Source organism: Amblyomma mixtum, chromosome 2 (assembly GCF_055824585.1).
Source record: "Amblyomma mixtum isolate Tamu chromosome 2, ASM5582458v1, whole genome shotgun sequence".
Classification (NCBI taxonomy): Eukaryota; Metazoa; Arthropoda; class Arachnida; order Ixodida; family Ixodidae; genus Amblyomma; species Amblyomma mixtum.
Genome location: NC_143013.1, coordinates 109,695,814 through 109,721,605, shown reverse-complemented (window position 1 = coordinate 109,721,605; position 25,792 = coordinate 109,695,814). Strand labels below are relative to the sequence as shown.

Below are 25,792 nucleotides of genomic sequence, written 5' to 3'. Positions count from 1 at the left end.
AGCCGTCGAAATAGCGGGGACGTCGATATAGTGAGAGGACGGGAAAACAACTGCGGACGGCGAAATAGTGGGAAAATAGGCAAAGTAGTGAAAGTAAAGTTTGAAAAGAATTGAAGTGTGTTTGATGAGTGATAATTAATCGAACAAAAAAGTTCGAGTGACAGACTAATTATGAACAAGAACCATTGGACAGTTGAACAGGCCGGACGAGGATATAGTGGGCGGACGGGAAAGCAGCTTTGGCGCCAAATTTGAAAACCAAAGTGTGTTGTTGAGGTGAAGGTATGTAGAGTAAAAGTAATTAATTAGGTGATTAAGTAAGGAAAAACGTGATTTCGGTCGATACGTTAATAAATGAGAACGATTAATTGATAGCAAATAATTGTAATTAATTTGATAATTAATAGGAGTGCCGTGGAGGCGCAGGGCTTTCGCATTAATTCTCCCAATGCGGGTCGCCTCAGTGATCTCTAATGTTTTGCGCTTTGGTTCAGGATGTGTCTAGTGCGTAATGCGATGCCAGCGACATTGCTTTTTTTTTTTTAATGTCCCTGAAGTGGTGTTTGCCTATGCGTTTGTGCCTTAACCTGGTGATTGGTGTCCTCGATCGAGAACCTTGGACCCTGGACGCGCTAATTTCTGGTACAATTCTGCTCCATTTTTTTAATCTTACTATGCGCTTAACGTCGATCAGTTTGCCGGTCCCCGCTGGTGGACAGTTCGGTGCGCTGTCGCTCTCTTGGTATAGCAGCGGGCCACTCGATCCAATACCCGGACAGTGTCCTGTCTGAAAATTTGCAAGTTTTATTTATTGAGCGTAGAGTAGACTTAAACTGCTGGCACCCAGCAATAATAATCGTTTAAGGGTCCCAGCTAATGTAACGAAGATAATCTATGCGAGGCCACAAAGACAAAACGAAAACAAATATGGGGTGAATTGAGTAGAGAAGAAAAGTTTTGTTTTTGAAGGGTTTAGAGCGTGGGTAGACATTGAACTTCTTAATCAACACTATTCCATAAATTAGTTTCCCATGAATCCTAGCGTTTTTCGGTCCTGATGTCGCGGAGCGGACCTGTCGGTGTGTAGTGGACGACGGAGTACGAATCGTTCAGCGAGCACAGGCGCGCGGTTGAAGCAGCGGGAAGGCTTCTTGCCTTTCGCTTTAAAGGGGTCGTGAAACGTTTTCCGAAAATTTTGAACGACGTGTGTATTTGGAATTCTGACCCTTCATTCTATAGTATACTTTGGTTCGTTTCATCGTCTGGGTTGATTGAATAGCGAAAAAAACTAAATTTCGGTTTCCCAGCGCGCGTCCCCCTCAACTCACAGAAAACGTCATTTTAAGAAGCCAATCAGAGGCTTCTGTCGTCAACACAACATGGCGGCTTAGCGAGGCCTGTTTAGCCATAGTTGACCGAGGTTACAGCACGCATATTGACTCGAATGTGGCACCGTCGTCTGCTCAGAATGGAGTCTGCTAGCTCTCAAGCTGACACATGTGCGAAAACTTGGACGGCGCGCCGCACCAGTCGCCGCTTGCGAACTGTCGCCCACAGCAAGCAGGGACACGGAGCGGCAAGCATCTTTGCGCCACTTGACTCATGCCCGGCCACATCCGGTGTAACACTTTGCCACCGCACATCAGCGCCTGCGCGCTGCTTGGCTACTGAAGTTGGCACCAGAAAAGACAAAAGAGCGATGTTATCAGAAAGACTGCCGGCTGTACTCGGGCGGCCACAAAGCATGCCTGCCCACGTAGCGCGCTTTCGGCAACGGCGCTAGACGCGGGCGCGCCGGGCGACGAACTGCACTGCTCTCTGGCTGCCCTGGTCGTCGCTAGGCCTGTTTCGCACCGAAGCCGCGGTGGACAGCGCTTCGGAAGTAGCCTGGGTTATGATAAAATGCCTGTTTTTGGCATCGCTTTACTGTCAACAGCATCGTCTCACAACAAAACATATGGTCATTGCTGCGGTGCGCTCGGCAGCGGAGCTATATAGCGGAGGCCAGGCGCGCAAGCCGGACCGCAACGGCCGCGGGCAGCGGCAGCTGAGCGGCGGTTGTGGCAAGAAATTTGCTCGTATTACAGTTGCTGCTTCCAGCAACTCGGCATTGTACAACGATCCTCAAAAATGATCTATTTTCCGCACTTCTTGCTCCCAGAGTTTATTATTTACATGAAAAAAAATATTTAGCTCATTTTTATGACGCCAGCGGACGGGATCTAGGTTTGCCGGCCGGCCTGCAGCCTCGCTGTATTTCACATTCGCACCAGAAAAGACAAAACAGCGCCATGCTATCAGAAAGGCTGCCTCTTATATTCGAGCGCATGCCGAGCTTTCGGCAACGACGCCGCCTGCGGACGCGCCGGGCGATGAAGCTGCGATCGAGGCTTGCCGGCGGCCCTGGTCGTCGCTAAGCCTACCTGGTTTTGCATCGATACTATCGATACCGCAGCTGAGGGAGCTTCGGAACTGGTCAGCGCTGTAAAAGGTACTACTCTCGTCACCCCTTTAACTGTGAACCTGTCCCATAATAAAATTAAGATATGCTCGATTTCCGCGACGCCAGCGGAGCTAGCAAATGCCAGCTATGCGAGCGGCGACCAGGCAGTAAATAAAGCGGTCATTTGATGAAATTTGCTTGTATCGCCGAATTGAATACTGCCAGCAACTCGGCATTAACCAACGATCCTCAAAAATGATTCATTTTTGGCATTCATCTCTTCCAGTGCTTGTTATGAGCGTGAACAAATAATACTAGCGTGTTTTTCTGACGCCGGCGGCCGGCATCCAGGCTGACAGGTCGGCCCCGAGAAACGCGTCCCCATGTCATTATGACGCTGGCGCTCTGCGCGCTCGCATTCTGCCCCTTGTCAGTGCGACGCGCCGCGTGCGGCCTGTCATTGACATCGGTTGGGCGCAGGCGGCGAGCTGCTGTCAGTCGTTACGCCGCTCGCAACGGCACGTCGCGCGCCCGGCAAGTAGCAGTCATGCCGAGAGACCGCGACACCTCTGCCCAGCGGGAGCCCCGACCGTGAACCTCCGAACCCGGTCGTGGACTCGAGTCTTCATCTCTATCGCAAGGGGTGGGTTGACTCGCAGCCCCATCTGCAAATTATGCCTAACCCTCTTCACGCTTCTGGAATATATTTTTCTACAGCAAAGAACAAGCGCGGAGCCGATGCGCGCCGCGATAGCTGACTCGTTCGTATCGAGTTCATGTAAAGAGAGAGTCGTCGAGATGGGCTGGCCTTGCTCAGCTCGATTCTCTGACTCAAACCACCGCTGTCAAGGAACACCACCTAGATAGGTTCACGTAAGCAAGGCTATGTCGAGCCGCTGATACTGAAGCCAAGGAGGATGTAGAAGTAGAACCGAAACCGAAACTGGTCCCAGGTCAGTGATTGATGTATGACCACGCGCTGCATTTTAACAGAGTGCAATTACGCGTGCAAATAATTGGAAAACCTTGTTTCACTTTCTGAATTTCTCATAAAGCTATTATTTTAGGGCAAACGAAAGTTGAAGATATCTCTACGTTTCTGAAGATCTTAAAATGACGTAGTCGAGTAGTGCGTGTGCCAGCCGACGGCGGCGCATGGTCGTTTCAAGAGCTCGAAAAGGCAGCGATTTCGAACGGGCTTTATTAAATGCAGACTCAATATTGAGTCGAAATATTTCGGAACTAGCATGTCTAATGTTTATGGAAGCAGTAAAAATCAAAATCGGGCAGCTTCATTTTCTTTTCACAACCCCTTTAAGGCGGAAAAAGTCTCTGACGGGCGTCGCGAACGTCTGGCGCATCCGTGGCGGATTGGCTCCCCACTCGACCTCCGAGCAACCGCCGGTGCTGGCTAAGTGGCTCTGACGACGCCCGAAGAAAACATCTCGCTCCCAAGCGATGCCGCAACAACAGCGTCGAGGCAGCGTCGAGGAAGTTGACAACGGTCGTCGCACTTTCCGCCGTCTCCGGGATAGACGCCGTTCCGAGCGGCGGAGCTTTTTTCACGTGCCGCTGATGGAAGGCGGCTACGCCGGGCGGAGGGACAGTTCAGCTGAAGGAGGGGGGGGGGGGGGGGGGGGGGGGGGGGGCGCGCGGCTGAGCGTTCGTAGATTACCGCCACGTGTCGTCTCGGGAGGGAGCATCTACATTTGCCGCCGCCGCGGCCGTCTGCTGTTCCTGGCCGAGGCAGCCGGAGCTATCCGTTACCTTTTAGCGCGCGTAAATTCCCACGAAAGCCGACGCTGGGAGAGGGCTGGGATATGGAGGGACAGTGACCGCATCAACCCAGTCGCGCTGAGGTACGCTCGCCGCAGGACGCCGTGCGCACGCGTCCCGTGCCTAGCTGTGGCATGCTGTGTCTTCTTCACGGCTTGTACACATCGGAGCTCAGTTCTTTCTACTTTAAAGTTTGACGTGAATGGCTGGGTGCCGTTTGTTCAGCTTGTGTAACCGTCAGCACCGACGGAGCGGAAGTTGTGGTCGCTCACCGATGCGCCGTACTGTGAAGCAGGCACTGAATTCCTGCGTCAGGCGACGAGACCAGCGCGTGCCTGTTGCGTTTGCGTTGGAAAGCTACGGGGAAGTGTGTACAGACACGGCAAGTGCGCGTCCATTGAGCGGCCGTGGTACAGATATGGACAAGCTGATCCGAAATGAAGTGACGCCTAACGTGAATTGACGCGATAACGTTAATTGGTCAACGCCGATATATGCAGAATCGGTCATTCTCTGCTTTGCATTCATAGATCCATGGGAGTCCTCACACCCCTCCTGGCGCAGGGGTGCAGCAGTTGAGCGGTGCGCCACTGCCCTGCGATGGCGGGTGCTGCCGCCGGTGTGGCTTGTGCGACCAAAGTTGCTCTTTCGGAGGAACCTCTCGCGACTAATCGTTAATTTAACTATCAGTAAGAAGTTCGCGGTTATTTGGTTGGAAGCACAGGAGGGTCCCCTTGGAGGTGTTATGTCATGGTGCCGAGGGCAGGTGGGCCGACAGGCTGACAGCCCGAGCCTCTACTTGCCGGATCACATCCTACATACTTCCGCTGTCTGAAAAACTGCGAAAAGCACTCGACGGCTAGTAGCTAGTGGGTTGGAATCACCGCTTGAGTCGTGCCCCAGGTAGCTGACCCCGTGTTAGGTTCTCCTGTGTCCGGCGGTCGGAGCCCGTTACGTTTGGTGGGTGGTCGGGCATTCCGTGAGTTTAAGGCTAGTTTAGGATAAGGTGAATTTGTTGCGAAGATAGATGACTTTAGGCGCAAGGTGAGGTTGGGTTAATATTAAGGCTTGATTCTTCTAAACATAGGAGTTACCATTTCGCGGAAAGGAGCCCCCCCCCCCCCCCCCCCCCCCCCCCCCCGCCATCCCTTGATTCCAGGTTCGCGAAAAAATTAGATGAACAAAGAAAGGCGTCAAAAACCTTCAGGGCGGGAGTTAGGCTTGGGATCGAAAATGTACGATGAACTCTAATGAACTCATGCCATAGATACAAGGACATCGTAAGCTTTTGTTCGGATCAGTCCGAAACTGCTGACTTTCTGCCTAGTGAGATTTTGTCGGGTATTCCTGGGAGATGGGGCTACCGAAATATGTCGGGCTTTTGACGACCGGTTGAGAAGACGGCAGAAGAGGCTTATTTTGAGCGAGGTCGATTCTGTTGCGGTGCGGCTATACTGGCCATCCGTTTATATACACCATTGCCTTGCCTCTATTACTGAGCGAGTCTTATCAATTCAGTCGGCGGCGGCGTCCCAAAGCGGTGCTTGAAATCGAAGGCGCCCGGACACGCTTCGTATATACACAACACGACTCGACAGAGGTTGACGAGCGCCGCCCGTATACTACACGCGGCATGCTCCGGCCTTTAAATCTGGAATGCAAAAGAGTATAGGTAGGAGCCGTGATTGGCTCCCGTAATTTATGCTCCTCACAGTCGGGATGGCATCGGTTGGAGCTGCAAAATGTGACTCTGCGCGTTGCGGCCGGCCTCCCGCTTCGACCAGCGGCGAGCAGGTGTGTTTGCTGCTGCCTCGAGGACGCTGCTGGCCGTTTCCGCCTCGTGTATGCTGATATGCGCCGCGCCCAAGCATAGGGGCGCGTGAGGCATGCGCGGATCGTGAAATAAGGGCGGATTCCCCGCCGAGTTTTTGCCAGTGCGGACGCGCGTGCTGTACGCGCGATCTGCGTAAGTGCGACTTCATAACCGTGTGCTGGCAGCCTTGGTTTCTCCTGCTGTGTGGGCAGCGTCCTCACGGCCGCGGTTCTGTTCTGAAAACGAGCCTTTTTTTTTTTTGAACGGCTTACAGCTCGCGAATGAGGTCTCGCCAGATAGTCTTGCTGTAATACTAACCGTATAGTTTCAGACTTTGAAGCTTCGTGATTCGTTTAAGTCCGAAATTCTCAGAAAGTGCATTTGGAGGTTGTATGTTTGGTTTGGTTTACTGGTGTTTAACGTCCCAAAGCGACTCAGGCTATGTGGGACACCGTAGTGAAGGTCTCCGGAAATTTCGACCACCTGGGGTTCTTTAACGTGCACTGGCATCGCACAGTACAGGGGCCTCTAGAATTCCGCCTCCATCGAAATTCAGCCGCCGCGGCCGGGATGGAACCCGCGTCTTTCGGGCCAGCAGCCGAGCGCCGTAACCACTCAGCCACCGCGCCGGGGCGGAGGTTGTAGGGTCACCCGCCGCTGTGGCTAAGCGTTTAGCGCGTTTGGCTACTGAGCCGGAGGACCCGGCTTCGAACCCGTCCGCGGAGGTCGCGTTTCGATGGAGGCGAAACGCAGCGTTGTCAGCGCACGTTAAAAAACTCCAGGTGGTTCAAATTTATACGGAGCCCTCCACTACGGCGTCCCTCATAGCTCACGTGTCGCTTCGGGACCTTACAGTTCACAAAGAGATGATGGGTGTGAGATCATCCGTAAACACGCCAACAAGAGAGCCGCTAAAGTTGTTCGTATTTGTTTGAAAGGGCTTGTTGACAAGTTATTCAAAGGTCGCCAGGTCGTACGGCTCACTGCAGAGACGTTCTTATAGGTCTCTGCAGGCCGGTGCATAAGTGGTCGCCCGACATGCACAGGATTCATAGCAGTGGCTCATGAATCTACCTTGACATGAGCCTCGCGCTCTCGGTCCTCGATGCCTCGGTCACACATGCAGCGTAACACGAATAATATATGAGGGGCCACTTAAGCTCCGCCTTAAGGATATCACGTGATAGCATTAATTAGTTAATGCCTATATTTGCGGAACCGGTCATTCCTGACGTTACATTCACATGTCCCTGGTAGTCCTCATACCACTTCTTGCGCAGAGATGCAATGTTTAAGGTATGCGCCACAGCCCTGCAATGGCAAGAGCTGCCACTGGCTGGTCTTGTGCGACCCAAGTTGCTCTTTCCGAGCAGCCTCTCGCGATCATCCATTAATTTCACTGCCTCCTGCCAGGGTGGTTATTTTTGCTCACAATCTGGTGGGCACGTTGTGATGACGCCACTAGGTCACGTGACCTAGTTTGCCCACCTTGGTTGCTTCTCCGTGGGTGGCTGCGTGGGCCACCCTACGCCACCCTATTTATCGCTCACAACGCTGATGACGATTTTCTGGGTAACGGGGCCCTTAACCCCCCATCCCGTGAAAAGTGTTTATCATGGCTGGCCAAACCCCCGGTCGATGTGGGGGTCCCGTGGCTGCCCCAAGGGCCTGCTGCTGGCCGGGAGGGCTACGAAATCCTACGCTGCTCCGGGCAAGCTCGATATGTGGGCACGAAGTGAAATCACGAAAGTATCCGCGGTGGGCCTGTTCTTGGGTGGCGGTGGCTTGCCTATAGCGCGAGCACGAAGTACGTAAATACCATACTGTCCGTGCTTCGCGCAGTTCGTGTAAGCATTCACGATGGTTTTGTAGAGGGGGAGGCTTTCTACGAGGAGATGACGTGCTGTAGTCCCGTTGATGCGCACTGCTGCCAAAGGAGACAATTGGAAAGGCGAAGTTGGACGTATAAAGGCGAATTTTAGGTTCAGTGAAGTTACCCCCATTTCGGTGGCCAAGAGATTGAGAAGTAGGTTCTTCAGAGTAACGTTGCGCTTTCGGTAGTGAAAGGCGCGTGCACGGAATTTCGAAATTTGTATTCTTTGCCCCGAAGGGATGCAACCACAATTTTTCTTTTCTTCGGCTCTAGCCGTAGTTTTACAGCATCGGCAGCTCTATTAGCTCGTTCCTCAAAAACATGGCGGCAGCGGCGTCGTCCGCAGTGGCCACTGCCGGAAACCCACCGGTACCAATGCATCTCACACTTACGGATCAAGTACCTTCCGCATACAGGCGCATTAAAGACGGGTCTGAGCGGAGACACAGACAAGCCTTATCAAAGCATCTACATACATTAAAGCCCAGTGTAGTAGAGTTCATACTGAGTAGAGCTGGAGTTCGGGTCAGTTAGTATGTACTTATTCGTCGTGCGTCAGCAACGCGTTAAAGACGGGACTGAACAATGGGACAGACAAGTGCTGTGTGTTCCGTCCCGTCTTTGATGCTATGTTGACGTACATTGAATACGTACCAACTCGCTCGAATTCTAATTTGACTCCATTTGAGTGCGCCTTATTCTTTACATCTGTTTTTAGACGCTCTGGCGACACCTCCTTCCTTTCACTGTAGTCATCAGCTCATCGTTCCTCCGCTGCTTTTCTGGCCCTAGGTCCTCAGCTCCCACCAGAAGTGTTCACTCCAGCCGCTAGACGTCGCTGCTACAGCGGCGTCGCTAGGATGAATCCAGGCGCCATAGGCGTCGCTCCGAAGGCGCTAGGCGGATTGATGACGCTAACGCGGCGTCCCTTCGTGAAATTACGCGGTGGCGGACGCCACCGAGCTTCGAGTTATATAACCTGCCTCGTGTCGCGAACTGGCGACGCCGAAGCAGCCCTTCCGCGCGTAATAAGGACCCCCGCGAGCGCTCTCGGGACCCTCGTTCCCGCTCGGCCGAACAGGATGAGGAGGATGACAACGAGGGATCATGGGAGGCTTGGAATTCCCGTTACTCGCGACGGCGCCTGGGCCAGCGTCCTCACGAATGCCTCCCGCTGAAGCCCTGTATCGACGCGACGAAATGAAGGGCTCGCGGCCTCTCCCTTCTAACGTCTTTTGTTTCGTCTGCTCCGGGAACCTTTGCTGTTTTCTTTTATTTTCCATCCTTTCTCGCGAGGCTCGGCTCCAACAGCGCGTGAGCTGTTGGAGAGTAGAATGTCGTACAGAAATCGGCGGTGCTTCCCCCTCTCCCTCGTCCTGCACTGCGTTCCTTGGTCGGCCCCGCCGTGTATCGGGTTTGTGCCGGACCGATCTCGCCGTGGCGGCGGATGTATAATATAATACGCGGGGCGTACGTGTATACACGGCGCATTCCTCTCCCGGGCCGAGGAACGGGGGGAGATATATGACGTCTCACCTAATTCCCCTTCGGTCCGGCCTTCTTCTCGGGTGCCTCGCGCGCCGAAGTCCACGCCTGCCGCGGCCGCACGGTTCGCCCGGTATGATCTGCGTGCTCGTTCGTCGAGCTGGCTGTGTAGGCGGATGGCGTTGGTTGTGCGCTGCACCGCGGTGACAGATGAGGAGCGAATTTGTTTTTGATATAACAGTGAACCGAAGAGAAGTACGCCTCGTCTGAAGTTCAAGGCGAAAAAAATGTTTTACATTCCCTTATAAAAGTGTTCTATAGACAGTATCGACTCCCTATAGATATTTTTTCCCATACATATTCTGTATAGATATTATAAGCCATTTTATAGGCCATTTTGTATGGCCACAAATCAATAGATTGTCTATATAGACTGTCTAAGGATGTGTATTGCCTGTATTATATTCTCTAGGACTTGTCTATAGACAGTCTATACACTTTATAGACAGAAGTCTATGGAATGCCGAAAGAAATTTTAGTAAGGGTTGTCAGTGCAACTTCGGCAAAGAGTTCCATCTTAAACACCTTGGTTAAATTCACAGAAAATGCGTGCTCTGTTTCTGTTGACGGACTCGGTTGCTTCAACAAAATCCGGCATTTAGCGATCTACGCGCCGGGGAGTGTGAATGCAGAAACGTGATATGCAATGCTTACGAGGGTTATGCGCATTTTTAATTACCGCAGTTAGCGAAATGAGGTAATCGGAACTTTTTCTCCAAGTGTTCTTCATATTCCGCGAGCTGTCAGCAAAATGGCGGGTTCATTGTTTTCAAGCCGGGCCTAAAGTGGCTTTTCATATGGGGAAGAGAAAGATTTAATGCATGTGTCTTAGCTGACAAATTCATGTGGAGACGTTTGCACTGAAACAGCATGGTTTCACCGCATCACACTCTGACCAGTTGAAAGGTAATCAGTTAGGCTCACACGCAACAGCCCTAGAAAAAGTTAATAATAAAGAACGAGCACGTTTCTGCTCCTTATCTCTTCAGAGGAGGGGACAGTTGAAGTATTTCCACTCTAATAAAAGCGTCCACTTTCTTCACGAAGTGGTCGTCCGTGAATGAAGGTCTCTCTGTCGAGCTGGAAAATCCCTTTTAAAACTCAAAACGGTCACATATAGAGGATCGTCAATTATTTATTTCGCCATCACCGTAAATTTGGTTTCATCTTGAATTTTTAGCGGGCGCTGTTTCCGTTCAAATGAGGGAACGTAGTAACACTCCGGGCTTTCATCTTGTCCACATCGTAGAGTCGTAAATTGACGACGTCTACCAGCACCTGAGAAAAAGTAAAGAACAAAGAATTTAACGTTCAGTTGTGCATAAATGTACGCAGAACGGTTGTTACGTTGGCAGAAATATATCCGCATCGCTCAATAACCTCACGGCGATGAATGAAATCATGCATGCACAGCTGAGGTGTTCCGCCGGCAGCCAGCAAATTGAATTAAGTCAGATTCGTGGTCTTTTCTTGGGCTTCAGTCATTTCGACCCGGACGAAGGCAAGCTTTCCTACGCGTGGAATTTCATTTCGCGGCTGGGATTAGCCGAGAAAGGGGCGTAGCGGCGTCCCTTGTTCGCCGAGTGGTTCCGCGGAATCTATGGGACATGCTGGGCCTATTAATGTATTTCGCTTTTGCTGCGACCCTCCTCCGGAGTGTACGTTTCCTTTGAGCAAAGTAGCCTGTTGGGCGAGTTGGTTTCTCATTATTTGAAACCACCGCTGAAGGGCGTGGACTGGTGAGTATCTCGTGGACGTGGGTTGGGGACGTATACAGGTGCGGAGCCCGCTATTGCTTTCAGCAATTTTTCCCCCGGTGTCTAATTTTTAGTGGCAGCTGTGGTATGCACAAGCTGGCAGTGTACGATAGTGCGTTTGTTCATGGACAAATAATGTTTCTTCAGGTAAGATAGGGAAGGCGTGATTCCAGTTAGAACGGAGTCTTCGTTTGCTTATGTCCGCACCTGTACGCGGCGCTGAAAAGAAAAGCAAGCTTTATTTAGGAAACACTTCTAAATATATATGCAGTGCAGATGACCATAACATAGTAAGAGCGCGGACCACAACATAGCTAGCTGAGTAAGAAAAAAAATGTGGTTTTTATAAACCTGGCGAGTTGTCAGAGGTAATCTAGGACGATAACAGACACGGGTAAGAGTTGATGCAGGGAGTTCAAAGAAACAAGATCCGGATCAGATGTCGTGCGGCGCAGTCCGCTGACGTGCGGGAAAAATAATGTGTGAGTCAGACAGGACGGTGACTAAATGGCCGTATCCGTGAGTGGTATAGAACATCCTTGCCCGCACATGGATGACGAGAATGCGAGAAAGGCGAGTGTATAGACCCACATGCGTGAGTCACCCTTCCATATCGCTTCTTGAGAAAGAGCTGGCGTTTCTGAGGACAAGAAGGTGAGGAAAATGCCGGAATCATGCGAAATGATCGGCTTCTGATTATAGTCATCTGCACTGCTTATATACAGAAGCGCTTGTTAAATAGAGCTTGGTTGTCAGCTCAACGCCATGTCTCTGTCTCCCTTCTATCCGTCCGCTTTTTTCAGCCCTGCTTTCAAAGTATAGGTATTTGTTGTGCGCGTTCTGTTCGCGTACCTGTGCTCGCGATTATCGCTGACCAGCGATGTTCGTATTGTTGTGTAGTCCTCAAAATGGGAGACGAGCAAGCGCCATTATCTCCACATTGCGTGGCGTCCGATAAGGTGTGCGTTGTACAAGTCCCCGTGGCCTAGAATGTCCTTGGCATTATCCACCAGGGGGAGCCACAGCACACTTTCGGCGGCTCTTGAAGACCCGTTTCTTCCGGTCGTTTATTTTGTGCGACGCGGGACCAGAGTCGGTGCCTGTGTTGTCGTTGAATCGTTCGCACTTGATGCGTGTCAGGTTCGAGTCCTTGGTTGTTGATGTTCCATAAACAGTTCCGTATCGGCAAATGCTGCGCTTGAGAGTGTTTATTTATCGCGGCGTCTTCTCTGCGTGATTCGCAATGCAGGTGGTGCGGAGACGTCGCATTAAAGGAGCTTCGATTTTGGTGATCGCGGCCTTCGCTTCTAGTTGAAAATTGGAAATTGGTTTTGGGGAAAGGAAATGACGCAGTAACTGTCTCACATATCTCGGTGGACACAAGAAAGGAGGAAAGAGATGCCGTATCGGAGGGCTGCGGAATAATTTCGAGCGCCTGGGGATCTTTAACGTGCACTTACATCGCACAGCACACGGGCGCCTTTTGCGTTCCGCTTCCATCGAAACGCGGCCGCCGCGGTTGGGTTCGAATCCCAGTACTCCGGCTCAGTAGACGAGCGCCTTAACAACTGAGCCACCGCGGCAGGTCTCTTCTGGTTCGACTTCTCTTTTTGGTAATATCAATGTTCATGTTAAGCCTTCCAGTGTTGTGACATGAGCCATTTGAGCATGTGACATTTGACCATGAGCGAATGAACTGCCGTTAGCTCTTGTTTTAGAAAAAAGTACGAAGATGAGCGGCGCAAGGGCGGATCATCTACAGTTCAAAAGGGTTGAAAATTGGGCGAGTTGGTACGAATTCATACTGGTGTGGCACCACAAGGACAGGGACAGAGACAGAGTGACAACAACACAAGTGCTCACTAACAACTGTTCAAGGAAACGCGCGTTCTCTGGAAGCATAAAGATAAGACTTCCCGGGAGATTATGGAGGCCTTCCGCATAAAAAAGTCGGCAGATGTATGCGTGAGTTTGCCATCCTTGCTACTGCTTGACGCCGAGGTTGATTATCTTCAAAGAACACTAAACCATGATAACAGGTAGATTCGTTGTGATTTAACGTGTCTTCTTGCCTGTAACCTTTGTAACCATGTTATGACTGTGCATGTAACCATAGGTTTCGTCTATATATTTTTTGTGCTTTTAATAAACTTTGTCAGTTGTTAGTGAGCACTTGTGTTGTTGTCACTCTGGCTCTGTCCCTGTCCCTGTGGTGCCACACCAGTATGAATTCATCTACAGTGTGGCCTCTTCGCGTAGAATCAGCATTGTTTTTTTCGTTTCAATGTATCGGAGTAGAAGTCGCAATCGTGGCGTTCTTTCCCTTTGCAGGCTGCCCCTCTGCCTTCCACCATGAGTACGTTCAGCCTGGTGGTCCCCAAGGAGTACGGCTACGTGGTTCTGGTCGGCGTGGGCTCCACGCTGGTCAACATGTGGCTCGCCTTCCGCGTCGGCCAGGCCCGCAAGCAGTTCGGCGTCAAGGTTTGCGCCTCTCCTCCTCTCCGCTTTCCTGCGCGGACAAAAGCTGAACTGCCGTACCTTGGTCATCATCCCTTGAGCTGCCATTCAGCGCTTTGCCGTTCGAGTTGGGGGTCCACCTACGGGCTGGTTCACAGAGAGCGCTTTTTTCTGAAAATAATCGCGTGGTGTCAGGTGTGACGGTGATAACACATCATGGCTGGAGATTGATAAAACTTCAGGTCGTTAGTAGCGTTAGTTGAATAGAGTGACGTTTAAATAATAGAGCTAGTCTTTAGGGCTACTTGTAACCAGACACCTTCAGTTGGGAGCTTTGACGCGATGAATTCTTTTCCCTCTCTCCGAAGCTCATTGAATCTTATTCGCTGTTCCTCGTAGTATCCCACCATGTACTCGGACACGAACGTTGTCTTCAACTGCGTCCAGAGGTCCCACCAGAATTTGTAAGTGTGCAGTGATTCTCTCTTGTCTTCCAGTGCTTCTGACGGTTACGTATAGGTGTGAGCACCGATGAAAGCAAGCAATTGATTGATTGATTGATTGATTGATTGATTGATTGATTGAAAGCATCTTTATTTGCTAAATATTCGTAGAACATGTGGGTGGGCCGCCTAGTCCGGTAGTCCACTGGCTGCTGCTGCGCTGGCCCTCCCCACCAGCCGCTGCTGACGGTCAGGATCATCGCTGAGCAGAATAGCCTCCCACTGCTACTTCGAGGGGTTGGGAATGGGGTCAACTAAGGGATTAAATTGGCATGCCCACACCATGGGGTAGAGGTTAGCTACCTCTGCACAGTGTGGCCACTGCGGACTATAGTGTAGGGTAGTACTGGTGTAATTTAGCTGGCGTTGGGTGTGTGTTGGTTTGTAGTCTCCTGAGGGTGTTCTCTTCTAACTTACTGAGGGATTCAAGCGAGGTTTTGCAATATTTGCGGCTCTGGATTGTAATAGTAAATTGGTTTTAGAAGAAAGGAAATGGCGCAGTATCTGCCTAAACCGCGCCGTAAGGGAAGGGAGGAAGGTGGGAGTGAAAAAGGAAAGAGAGAAAGAGGTGCCTCAGTGGAGGCAGTGGAGGCCTCCGGAATAATTTCGACCACCCGGGGATCTTTAACGTGCACTGGCATCGCACAGCACACGGGCGCCTTTTGCGTTCTGCCTCCATCGAAACGCGGCCACCGCAGTCGGGTTCGAACCCGGGCACCCCGGCTCGGTAGACGAGCGCCTTAATCACTGTAACTGTCGCAATCCCTTGTGCAGCCTGGAGAGCTACCCGCAGTTCCTGATGACACTGTTCCTGGGCGGATTCGAGTTTCCGGTGAGTGCACCACCGGTCTTCGCCTATTCCGGTTTTGAAACTGGCCATCGGCATTCACGAAGCACGGCACGCAGACAAACCATGGGCAGACCTTATGGCGTTGTGCTCTGCTTGACGACTTTCGGTCTCGTCGGAACGTGAGGGGCACAGAATAAGGATTGTGCGATCTCGGTCAGTTCTGAATTCGTGAGACAGCCGCGTCTTCGTACCCCCCTCCTCCCAGCATGCTTGGCTGCTAATGTTTCACGTCAGAGAAGCGGAGCCTAGAGCACCTCCTCAGGTGCAGAGGTCGGTAGTATACGAGCATTAGCTTTATATAGTAGGCTTGGAGTTACTGGGTGCCATTATGGACTTCTTAACTGCGTTTTTGCACTGCCATTTTAATTTTTTTTTATTTGGAATACTGCCAGTGTCTGGTTGAGACCTGCATTACATGCATCATAGTAAATAACATTTCTAAAAGCGGCTGTGCATAGAACAGTTATTTTTATTTACAGGTATAAAGGTATAACGTTCCTGTCATGTGAAGGCTGTCTTATTGAAGAGACGCCCGCTTTAGGAGGCTGATGTAAACTTGTGCGCCAATCTTGCCAGAAAACCGTAAATGCAGAACCCGAGTCTCATGTTCACACTTGTGTGCACTGGTTATTGTTTTTTTTTGTTTTGGAATGTCAGTCAGGCGGCGAAATCTCGGGTGAAATAGCGCTCTGCCTTTTCCCGTGCTCGTAGTTCTGACCTCTTCCTGCTTTTTGGGTAGGATAAATAGCGTATAGCGCTTCGAAGCCGAGGAACGCTGCGAAATAATGGATGCGCCCATTGTGCCGAAAGCCGCTCGCAAGCGGAGTGGCTCTCTTTCCGGCCGTTAGGTAATTCACAGATGAGCTGGCTTTCTGTCATTCTTGCTGAACCCTGCCTAAGCGCTCGTAGCGGCGGCTCTTCGGCGCGTTGAAGATAGCATCTCGCCGCGACCAAGGGCGCGCCTCGAGGATTTGCCACGTAATGGGCGCTGCTGGCACGGCGTGGTCTCGTAGCTGCTTGTGTGCTTCCGCTCCCGGTCGGGTGCAGGACGCGGCACACTTGGGGGCACCTACTCCTGCTGGCAGCGCCGTGGTTCAATACCGCCTTAAACAGACACTGAACGCTTGCTGAAGGTGACTTGCATCGCGTTCAAATGGCAGTGGAACTGGCCTGTCTCAAAACGGAGCTTTTAGTGCGAAAGCTTTCATACGATTGTCAGAGCGGAGCAAAAATCTTGCTTGCGCTTCTCGCTTCTGCATCGCGCTTGCGCATCGCCCGTTGCCGTAGCAACTGTGACGCCAAGCGGCAAGAATTTGGCCCGGTCCACCGTAGAATTTTGACCTTGGCCGATTTGGACCAGAATCGATGTCCGACCATAATTGACCTTGTCCGACACGATGGCGACGTCTAAATTTGACCCGGATCATTTCCGAAAATTTGATCCGGGCCACCCCCGAAAAAGTTGTTCACAGTTTTGAGATTTGCGCCACCTCGTTGCTATGGTGTTGCTTGTGGCGTTGCCGTTTGCGTCACCGCGCTTTCGCACGTCCCACATCGGTTTAAGCGGAGTTAAACCCCGGCTAATTTTTAGAGAAGACCAGAAACAATGACGTACAGATATCGGCGCCCGATGACGTCGGCACTTTTTTTTTCTGGGGGGGGGGAGCGGATCTCGCAGTCTAAAGTCTCTGCACTGCACCACCATCGACTTTCAGACAGTGATCACTGAGTCCATAATATACTAATTGATTCGACGTCGGCATCCACGTTGCGAGTTGGAATCGGGTGGTGGGAAAAGAAAATTCCATTTTCGATTATGAATTTCTGAGTACTAAAGTGCGTTTTCCTCATCAACAAACAGTAAAAAAAAAAAAGGAAATGGAAATTGAAATTGAAATTTCACTCTGAACAGAAATTGGGCGAAGTTGTTTTCATTGACCTATTTAGGTTGGTTATGTAGAGACCTTTGCTATTCCTTAATGACTGTTGTCCTGCATTGTGATGGTTTGGGGACAAAGTTTTCGTGCCCCTCCGGTGAATTTCGGTGACCTTTACAGAACTTTCCGAGCATCTTTTTTCGGCCATGCGAGTCTGAGAGTGCAGCTAGTTTTCTCAACCGCCGCTTGGCCTGTGTTAGTCATTGGCGCTGTCTCAGTCTGCCATCAGGCCTGACATTTCATCTGCTCTTAACGTACGCTAAAACGCTATAGGTATGCCACGGACACTGTTACTTTATGGGAAAGGATCATTTACTACGCTCTGGGAGCAGCGAAATCCGTGCGCCTTCTCCCAGCGGGGAAACTGTAATTTCTGTGTTACTACAATGATAACGCTTCACTGGGACACTCTTTCCTGATGCAGAAAGTGGCTGCTGGTGCCGGCCTGGTATTCCTTGCCGGCAGAGTCGTCTATGCCCTCGGCTACTCCACAGGAGGTATGTGGCATATGCTTGCACTCCTCGGTAATCCGTTTCTTTTAGTTTTTGTTTACTGGGTTGCTTCGTAGGTCTGCGATCTTCTGGGCGGCCGCACGGCCATGCCTTGCATGGACTATTCGGTTCTGTGTGGAGTAGTGATGTTCTGTGTCGTGCTCTGCAATTATGTGCGGATCTGTTAGGATGGCATTAGCGGTTTATATGGGCTGTGCTTTCGAACATGATATGTGGGGCCCCTTTTCAGTGCTGCCTGCGATTCTGTTAAATCCAGAGGGAGCCGTTGATAGTTCACGAACGCAAGCGTGCTTATTTATTCGAAGCGGCTCTTTTGGGCTGCTTCTGTGTAGAACAATCAGTATTAGAGACAAAGCTCTAAGACTGAGTTATAGAGAATTTTGTCGCCGTATTGCTGTTTTTTTCTCGGAATTCGCCTCCTGACGAGGCGGATTTCTGCCGAAATGTTCACATTCCAGCATTTAGTATATGAACTTCGTTTCTACCAGACGGCAGGAACTAAGTGCTTGCCGGTTTTGCACATTATTTTGGAGCTCATGGAAGGATGAGCTATTCTACGCGCACTTAAATGCGGCGCCCTTTCTACTTTTGGAGCTATGTGTGGTTATTTGCACAGCAGGCCAACGTACAGACTCGGAAGGAAGAAATTGAAGCACGTTGGGGCCGTCTAGACCTGCTTACGCATTGTCTGTTAGAAATTGGGAGGTATGGAATGTGCCGGTGGGTACGCATCGCAGGTTATTTTTCGGGAACTAGCCGCTTGTGTATTTAGACCCCAGCAACGTTGGTGCACTTCCGCTGTATCTATTCAGTATTGTCTACATGCCGTCGCAGAAATGTGTCGCTGCTGGTGGGGTTCTTAACACGTTCACTGCGTCGTGGGTCGCTGGCGGGTCATGTCGTGTAATTATGCTGCGCGGCAACGAATACTGAGTCGCGCGATGAATCCGTGGGTCGGCCCTGAATTATTGAAGAGCGTGAGGAAAGTGCAAATGACATGTAGTTTTTGGCACTGCCTTGCCGATTCCAAGGAGTTGTCCTCGCTGTGGGTCCCCGTGCATTGTTGCGGAGCACCCAAGAAAATTAAAGATGGCCCACCGGTGGGCCACGCTGCACAGCGATTGGGGCTCCAGAAATCGCTGCCTCAGTGAACACGTCAAGTGCAAAAATGGCGGGTTCCTGGAAGAGGTGACATTCTAAAATGTCATTTTAATGTAGTACCCGTCAGTTCCATCTCTACAAGTTACAGCAGGGGAGAAAAACGCTATTGAGGTTGTAACGCGGGCTTTGAGTGAGGCTCAGTTACGAAAAAGGTATCAACTCGCGGTGTGTTTGCACGGTGGATGCAACGTCCGCTGTTTGTGCGCGGCGACAGAAGCAGGATGCGGTTTGGTGGCAGCGTATCCTCTATCTGTATACTTTTCCTCAACCACGGCTTATGCGTGTAAGCTGTCGCGTGCGTGCACGGCCAGCCAGTCTCTACGGCTGTAAAGACTGTCCGAACCCATATATACGTACCATATACATGGTGTTTCACCAAAGACTTTACACAATTTTTAAAAATAGGTATTTTTAGTGAGAAGAATGCTTTTTTGGCATGGCATTGACCGTGGTGTGGTACATCAGAATACTACTAAGATGTGCTAACTAGCAGGCTGGTTAAGTATTATTCAGTAGTCAACTTTTTAACTATTTCTGTTAGCATCCCTAATTGTAGAGAGGTGTGTAGCCCACCGTAAATAATATCCACATCAGATTTTAGAATTTCGAAAACGCGGTAACTCTCGGCGCTGTGGCCCAGCAAATTGTGGCTACATCGTGCCAACATGCGCTTTCGATAACCTTGCAGGCAAAGCAACAAGCACCTCGTCGAAATAGCCGAAATTTGATGGGCCACAGCACCGAGGGTAACCGCATTTTCGAAATTCTAGAAACACATATGCATATTACTTGCGGTGGACTACAGGCCTCTCAATAACTAAGGAGGCCTAACGGTGATAGTTAACTATTCAGTATTAACTTGCCTGCTCGTTAGGACGCCTTAGCTGTATTCCGAAGCACTACACCGCTAACAATGCTCTGCCGAGAAAACCTATCTCCTAACTCAAGAAAACCTATTTTAAAAAAACTGTGTAAAGTCTTAGGTAAAACACCCTGTATGTCCGATATTTATCCTGTATATGCACCATATATGCGATACAGTATATACCATATATGTCGAAATGTCTATGTGTACAATGGCTCTAATGTGTTCAATCGTCGCTCTTTGCCCGCAGACCCGGCCAAGCGGATGCGCGGCGGCTTCCAGTACTTCGGCGTGTTGACCCTCCTCGGGCTGAGCGTGCGCCTCGGCCTGCGCATGCTGGGGCACGTCTAGGAAGCTGCCGCTGACCACACGGTGGCAAGACGCGGAGCCCACCTCAGCCACTTCCTGCGAGGAAATTTATTTCACACCGCGCACCTGTCAAGAGCACCCCGGGCACACCTCTTGCTGCAGTGCACTGCACCAAGCAGTGACCATTGTCTCTGCATTTATTTTTGCCCACTCAAGTGGGAGAACAAACAGTTGTAAAAGATAGCAAAGAGCTTTGCTCGTATTCGGGCGGCACTGTCACTTAACCGAACTGCCGTTGGGATGAGCGGGTCGGAGGCCATTTTCTTCAAGCAATAAAATTTATTTGTTGGTCTTGGTTTTCTGCGTTACTCTTATTGTGCAAAAAAAAACAAAGAACGCACGTGACAGGACACTGACATCACACTTCACGATCTAACAGCTTCTCTTTGGTGGAAACAACCTTGTAGTCGTGATTCTTGAGTCTAGGTAGTTCTAGCGGCGATTGTCTATAATGCACTTCTGTTGCTGCGGTTAAGGCGAACTCGTACTGCATTTTTCATAGAGAAATGTTCAGAAATCAGGTAAGATGTTGCAGTGTTTTGTACAAAACTGAGTAGATTTCAGGTGAAGAGATACAGCGTGGGAGAGATATGGTCTCTCTCTGTGTACTGTGTCTCCTGCGTTTGATCTCTAGGCTATGTAACACCAGCTGGCCCACAGTGCTCTTAGTCTTAGGGTAATACTTTCCCTGTGTCCTGTCTATCCCTGCGCTGGATCTCTAGGGTATTAACGCCAGCTGGCCCAAAGTGCTATCTTAGTCTTGAGGTAATACGTGTCCTTTCTCTCCCGCGCTGGTTCTCTAGGAATGTAACTGCAGCTGTCCCAAAGTGCTCTTAGCCTTAGGGTAATACTTTCACTGTGTCCTGTGAATCCCGCGCGGGATCTCTAGGGTATTAACGCCAGCTGGCCCAAAGTGCTATCTTAGTCTTGAGGTAATACGTGTCCTTTCTCTCCCGCGCTGGATCTCTAGGAATGTAACTGCAGCTGTCCCAAAGTGCTCTTAGCCTTAGGGTAATACTTTCACTGTGTCCTGTGAATCCCGCGCGGGATCTCTAGGGTATTAACGCCAGCTGGCCCAAAGTGCTATCTTAGTCTTGAGGTAATACGTGTCCTTTCTCTCCCGCGCTGGTTCTCTAGGTATGTAACTGCAGCTGTCCCAAAGTGCTCTTAGCCTTAGGGTAATACTTTCACTGTGTCCTGTGAATCCCGCGCGGGATCCTAGGGTATTAACGCCAGCTGGCCCAAAGTGCTATCTTAGTCTTGAGGTAATACGTGTCCTTTCTCTCCCGCGCTGGTTCTCTAGGAATGTAACTGCAGCTGTCCCAAAGTGCTCTTAGCCTTAGGGTAATACTTTCACTGTGTCCTGTGAATCCCGCGCGGGATCTCTAGGGTATTAACGCCAGCTGGCCCAAAGTGCTATCTTAGTCTTGAGGTAATACGTGTCCTTTCTCTCCCGCGCTGGTTCTCTAGGAATGTAACTGCAGCTGTCCCAAAGTGCTCTTAGCCTTGGGGTAATACTTTCACTGTGTCCTGTGAATCCCGCGCGGGATCTCTAGGGTATTAACGCCAGCTGGCCCAAAGTGCTATCTTAGTCTTGAGGTAATACGTGTCCTTTCTCTCCCGCGCTGGTTCTCTAGGAATGTAACTGCAGCTGTCCCAAAGTGCTCTTAGCCTTAGGGTAATACTTTCATTGTGTCCTGTGAATCCCGCGCGGGATCTCTAGGGTATTAACGCCAGCTGGCCCAAAGGGCTATCTTAGTCTTGAGGTAATACGTGTCCTTTCTCTCCCGCGCTGGTTCTCTAGGAATGTAACTGCAGCTGTCCCAAAGTGCTCTTAGCCTTAGGGTAATACTTTCACTGTGTCCTGTGAATCCCGCGCGGGATCTCTAGGGTATTAACGCCAGCTGGCCCAAAGTGCTATCTTAGTCTTGAGGTAATACGTGTCCTTTCTCTCCCGCGCTGGTTCTCTAGGAATGTAACTGCAGCTGTCCCAAAGTGCTCTTAGCCTTGGGGTAATACTTTCAATGTGTCCTGTGAATCCCGCGCGGGATCTCTAGGGTATTAACGCCAGCTGGCCCAAAGTGCTATCTTAGTCTTGAGGTAATACGTGTCCTTTCTCTCCCGCGCTGGTTCTCTAGGAATGTAACTGCAGCTGTCCCAAAGTGCTCTTAGCCTTAGGGTAATACTTTCATTGTGTCCTGTGAATCCCGCGCGGGATCTCTAGGGTATTAACGCCAGCTGGCCCAAAGGGCTATCTTAGTCTTGAGGTAATACGTGTCCTTTCTCTCCCGCGCTGGTTCTCTAGGAATGTAACTGCAGCTGTCCCAAAGTGCTCTTAGCCTTAGGGTAATACTTTCACTGTGTCCTGTGAATCCCGCGCGGGATCTCTAGGGTATTAACGCCAGCTGGCCCAAAGTGCTATCTTAGTCTTGAGGTAATACGTGTCCTTTCTCTCCCGCGCTGGTTCTCTAGGAATGTAACTGCAGCTGTCCCAAAGTGCTCTTAGCCTTAGGGTAATACTTTCACTGTGTCCTGTGAATCCCGCGCGGGATCTCTAGAGTATTAACGCCAGCTGGCCCAAAGTGCTTTCTTAGTCTTGAGGTAATACGTGTCCTTTCTCTCCCGCGCTGGTTCTCTATGAATGTAACTGCAGCTGTCCCAAAGTGCTCTTAGTCTTAGGGTAATACTTTCACTGTGTCCTGTGAATCTCGCGCGGGATCTCTAGGGTATTAACGCCAGCTGGCCCAAAGTGCTATCTTAGTCTTGAGGTAATACGTGTCCTTTCTCTCCCGCGCTGGTTCTCTAGGAATGTAACTGCAGCTGTCCCAAAGTGCTCTTAGCCTTAGGGTAATACTTTCACTGTGTCCTGTGTATCCCGCGCTGAATCTATAGGGTATTAACGCCAGCTGGCCCAAAGTGCTATCTTAGTCTTGAGGTAATACGTGTCCTGTCTCTCCCGCGCTGGTTCTCTAGGAATGTAACTGCAGCTGTCCCAAAGTTCTCTTAGCCTTAGGGTAATACTTTCACTGTGTCCTGTGTATCCCGCGCTGGATCTCTAGGGTATTAACGCCAGCTGGCCCAAAGTGCTATCTTAGTCTTGAGGTAATACGTGTCCTTTCTCTCCCGCGCTGGTTCTCTAGGAATGTAACTGCAGCTGTCCCAAAGTGCTCTTAGCCTTAGGGTAATACTTTCACTGTGTCGTGTGTATCCCGCGCGGGATCTCTAGGTTATTAACGCCAGCTGGCCCAAAGTGCTATTTTAGTCTTGAGGTAATACGTGTCCTTTCTCTCCCGCGCTGGTTCTCTAGGAATGTAACTGCAGCTGTCCCAAAGTTCTCTTAGCCTTAGGGTAATACTTTCACTGTGTCCTGTGTATCCCGCGCTGGATCTCTAGGGTATTAACGCCAGCTGGCCCAAAGTGCTATCTTAGTCTTGAGGTAATACGTGTCCTTTCTCTCCCGCGCTGGTTCTCTAGGAATGTAACTGCAGCTGTCCCAAAGTGCTCTTAGCCTTAGGGTAATACTTTCACTGTGTCCTGTGTATCCCGCGCTGAATCTATAGGGTATTAACGCCAGCTGGCCCAAAGTGCTATCTTAGTCTTGAGGTAATACGTGTCCTGTCTCTCCCGCGCTGGTTCTCTAGGAATGTAACTGCAGCTGTCCCAAAGTTCTCTTAGCCTTAGGGTAATACTTTCACTGTGTCCTGTGTATCCCGCGCTGGATCTCTAGGGTATTAACGCCAGCTGGCCCAAAGTGCTATCTTAGTCTTGAGGTAATACGTGTCCTTTCTCTCCCGCGCTGGTTCTCTAGGAATGTAACTGCAGCTGTCCCAAAGTGCTCTTAGCCTTAGGGTAATACTTTCACTGTGTCGTGTGTATCCCGCGCGGGATCTCTAGGTTATTAACGCAAGCTGGCCCAAAGTGCTATCTTAGTCTTGACGTAATACGTGTCCTGTCTCTCCCGCGCTGGTTCTCTAGGAATGTAACTGCAGCTGTCCCAAAGTTCTCTTAGCCTTAGGGTAATACTTTCACTGTGTCCTGTGTATCCCGCGCTGGATCTCTAGGGTATTAACGCCAGCTGGCCCAAAGTGCTATCTTAGTCTTGAGGTAATACGTGTCCTTTCTCTCCCGCGCTGGTTCTCTAGGAATGTAGCTGCAGCTGTCCCAAAGTGCTCTTAGCCTTAGGGTAATACTTTCACTGTGTCGTGTGTATCCCGCGCGGGATCTCTAGGTTATTAACGCAAGCTGGCCCAAAGTGCTATTTTAGTCTTGAGGTAATACTTTGTGTCCTGACTCTCCCGCGCTGGATCTCTATGTTACAGCAGCTGGCCCAAAGTGCTCTTAGCCTTAGGGTAATACTTTCACTGTGTCCTGTCTGTCCCCGCGCTGGATCTCTAGGGTATTAACGCCAACTGGCCCAAAGTGCTATCTTAGTCTTGAGGTAATACCGTGTCCTGACTCTCCCGCGCTGGATCTCTTGGCTGTGTTACAGCAGCTGTCCCAAAGTGCTCTTATCCTTAGGGTAATACTTTCACTGTGTCCTGTGAATCCCGCGCTGGATCTCTAGGGTATTAACGCCAGCTGGCCCAAAGTGCTATCTTAGTCTTGGGGTAATACTTTGTGTCCTGTCTGTCCCCGCGCTGGTTCTCTAGGCTATGTAACACCAGCTGGCCCAAAGTGCTTTTAGTCTTAGAGTAATACTTACACTGGGTCTTGTCTATCTCCGCGCTGGATTTTTCGGCCACAACGCCAAAGCCGTCTCCGAAATGAGATTTTCTGGAGAACGGGGCCGTTAGCACTATCGCGTATGATGCGACAGCGTGTGAAGCGATAGCGTTAATGCCCATATATGCAGAACGTCATTATCTACTCTACATTCATAGATCGCATGGGAGTGCTCATACCACTCCTGGCGCAATAGTGCAGGTGTTAAGCGGTGTGTCACTGCCTTTCGATGCAGATGTTGCCAGCGGTGGTGCCACCGTTGCCACAAGGTTGCTCTTCCCGAGCAAGCTCGCGCGAGCAATCTTTATTTTAACCGCCACCGGACAGGTTGAATGAGGACGTCATCTGTAATTGGCACCATCGAGTATTAACACGCACGCACGCACGCACGCACGCACGCACGCGCGCGCACACACACACACACACACACACACACACACACACACACACACACACACACACACACACACACACACACACACACACACACACACACACACACACACACACACCGCAGACGGGCTTTGAAAGCCTACTTTAAATATCTCAGACAGCGCTTGGGCATGTCGGTTACTCATTTTAAAAAATTGCAGAGCACCTTAGGTGCAAAGCCCGGTATTGCTCTGAACAGACTCTGAGAGGTGCAGGCATCCGTATTCGCGGTAAACTTGAAATCAGCAAACTGTTCGCTACAAAGAAGTGGTTAAGTGCCTGGGTTAAACGAAGGCAGTCATCAAGGGTGCAGGGAAAGTGAACAACTTTTTATCTGCCAAATTTATTCATATTCTTCCTGAAACACGGCTCACAAAATGAGAGACCAGGAGTCGCTGGAGGCACACGTGCACGCGAATTCTTTTTCTTTTGCACGGCTTGCTCACACTGGCGTCAAACATCTCGATAAGAAAGCACTGGCTACTGGGAACATATTCACATCAAAAGCTGCATGCAGCTTCGAAGTACCGAGCACATGGCATGCAAGCGCTATGCCGGGAATTCCAGACAATGGGCGTCAAAAGGCGAGCAAAGCGCCAGTCAATCAGTGCAGGAAAGATTTATCTCTAAGGCCGCTAGTTTTACGAAGTATAATCACACGCCGCTTAAAATGCGCACTTGGTCAAACGCGAGAATCCGCAGCGCCCTTCGCCACGCACATGCGTCCTTTCTAGCAATAAAAAACACTCTCGCAAGCTAACCGGAGAAAGAGCATTT

General features: G+C 50.5%; 1 protein-coding gene across 1 annotated transcript in view; it reads left to right on the top strand.

The window, feature by feature from the left end:
• Positions 1-20,158, top strand: part of LOC149360543 (glutathione S-transferase 3, mitochondrial-like) — a 39,518-nt gene extending 19,360 nt beyond the window's left edge. The window contains exons 2-6 of the mRNA XM_089572381.1: positions 13,539-13,688; positions 14,064-14,128; positions 14,942-14,999; positions 17,379-17,451; positions 19,743-20,158. Coding sequence (XP_089428507.1) covers positions 13,560-13,688; positions 14,064-14,128; positions 14,942-14,999; positions 17,379-17,451; positions 19,743-19,843 — 426 coding nt within the window. The 5' untranslated portion in view covers positions 13,539-13,559 and the 3' untranslated portion in view covers positions 19,844-20,158. The remainder of the gene's footprint in view (positions 1-13,538; positions 13,689-14,063; positions 14,129-14,941; positions 15,000-17,378; positions 17,452-19,742) is intronic.
• Positions 20,159-25,792: the final 5,634 nt, after the last annotated feature.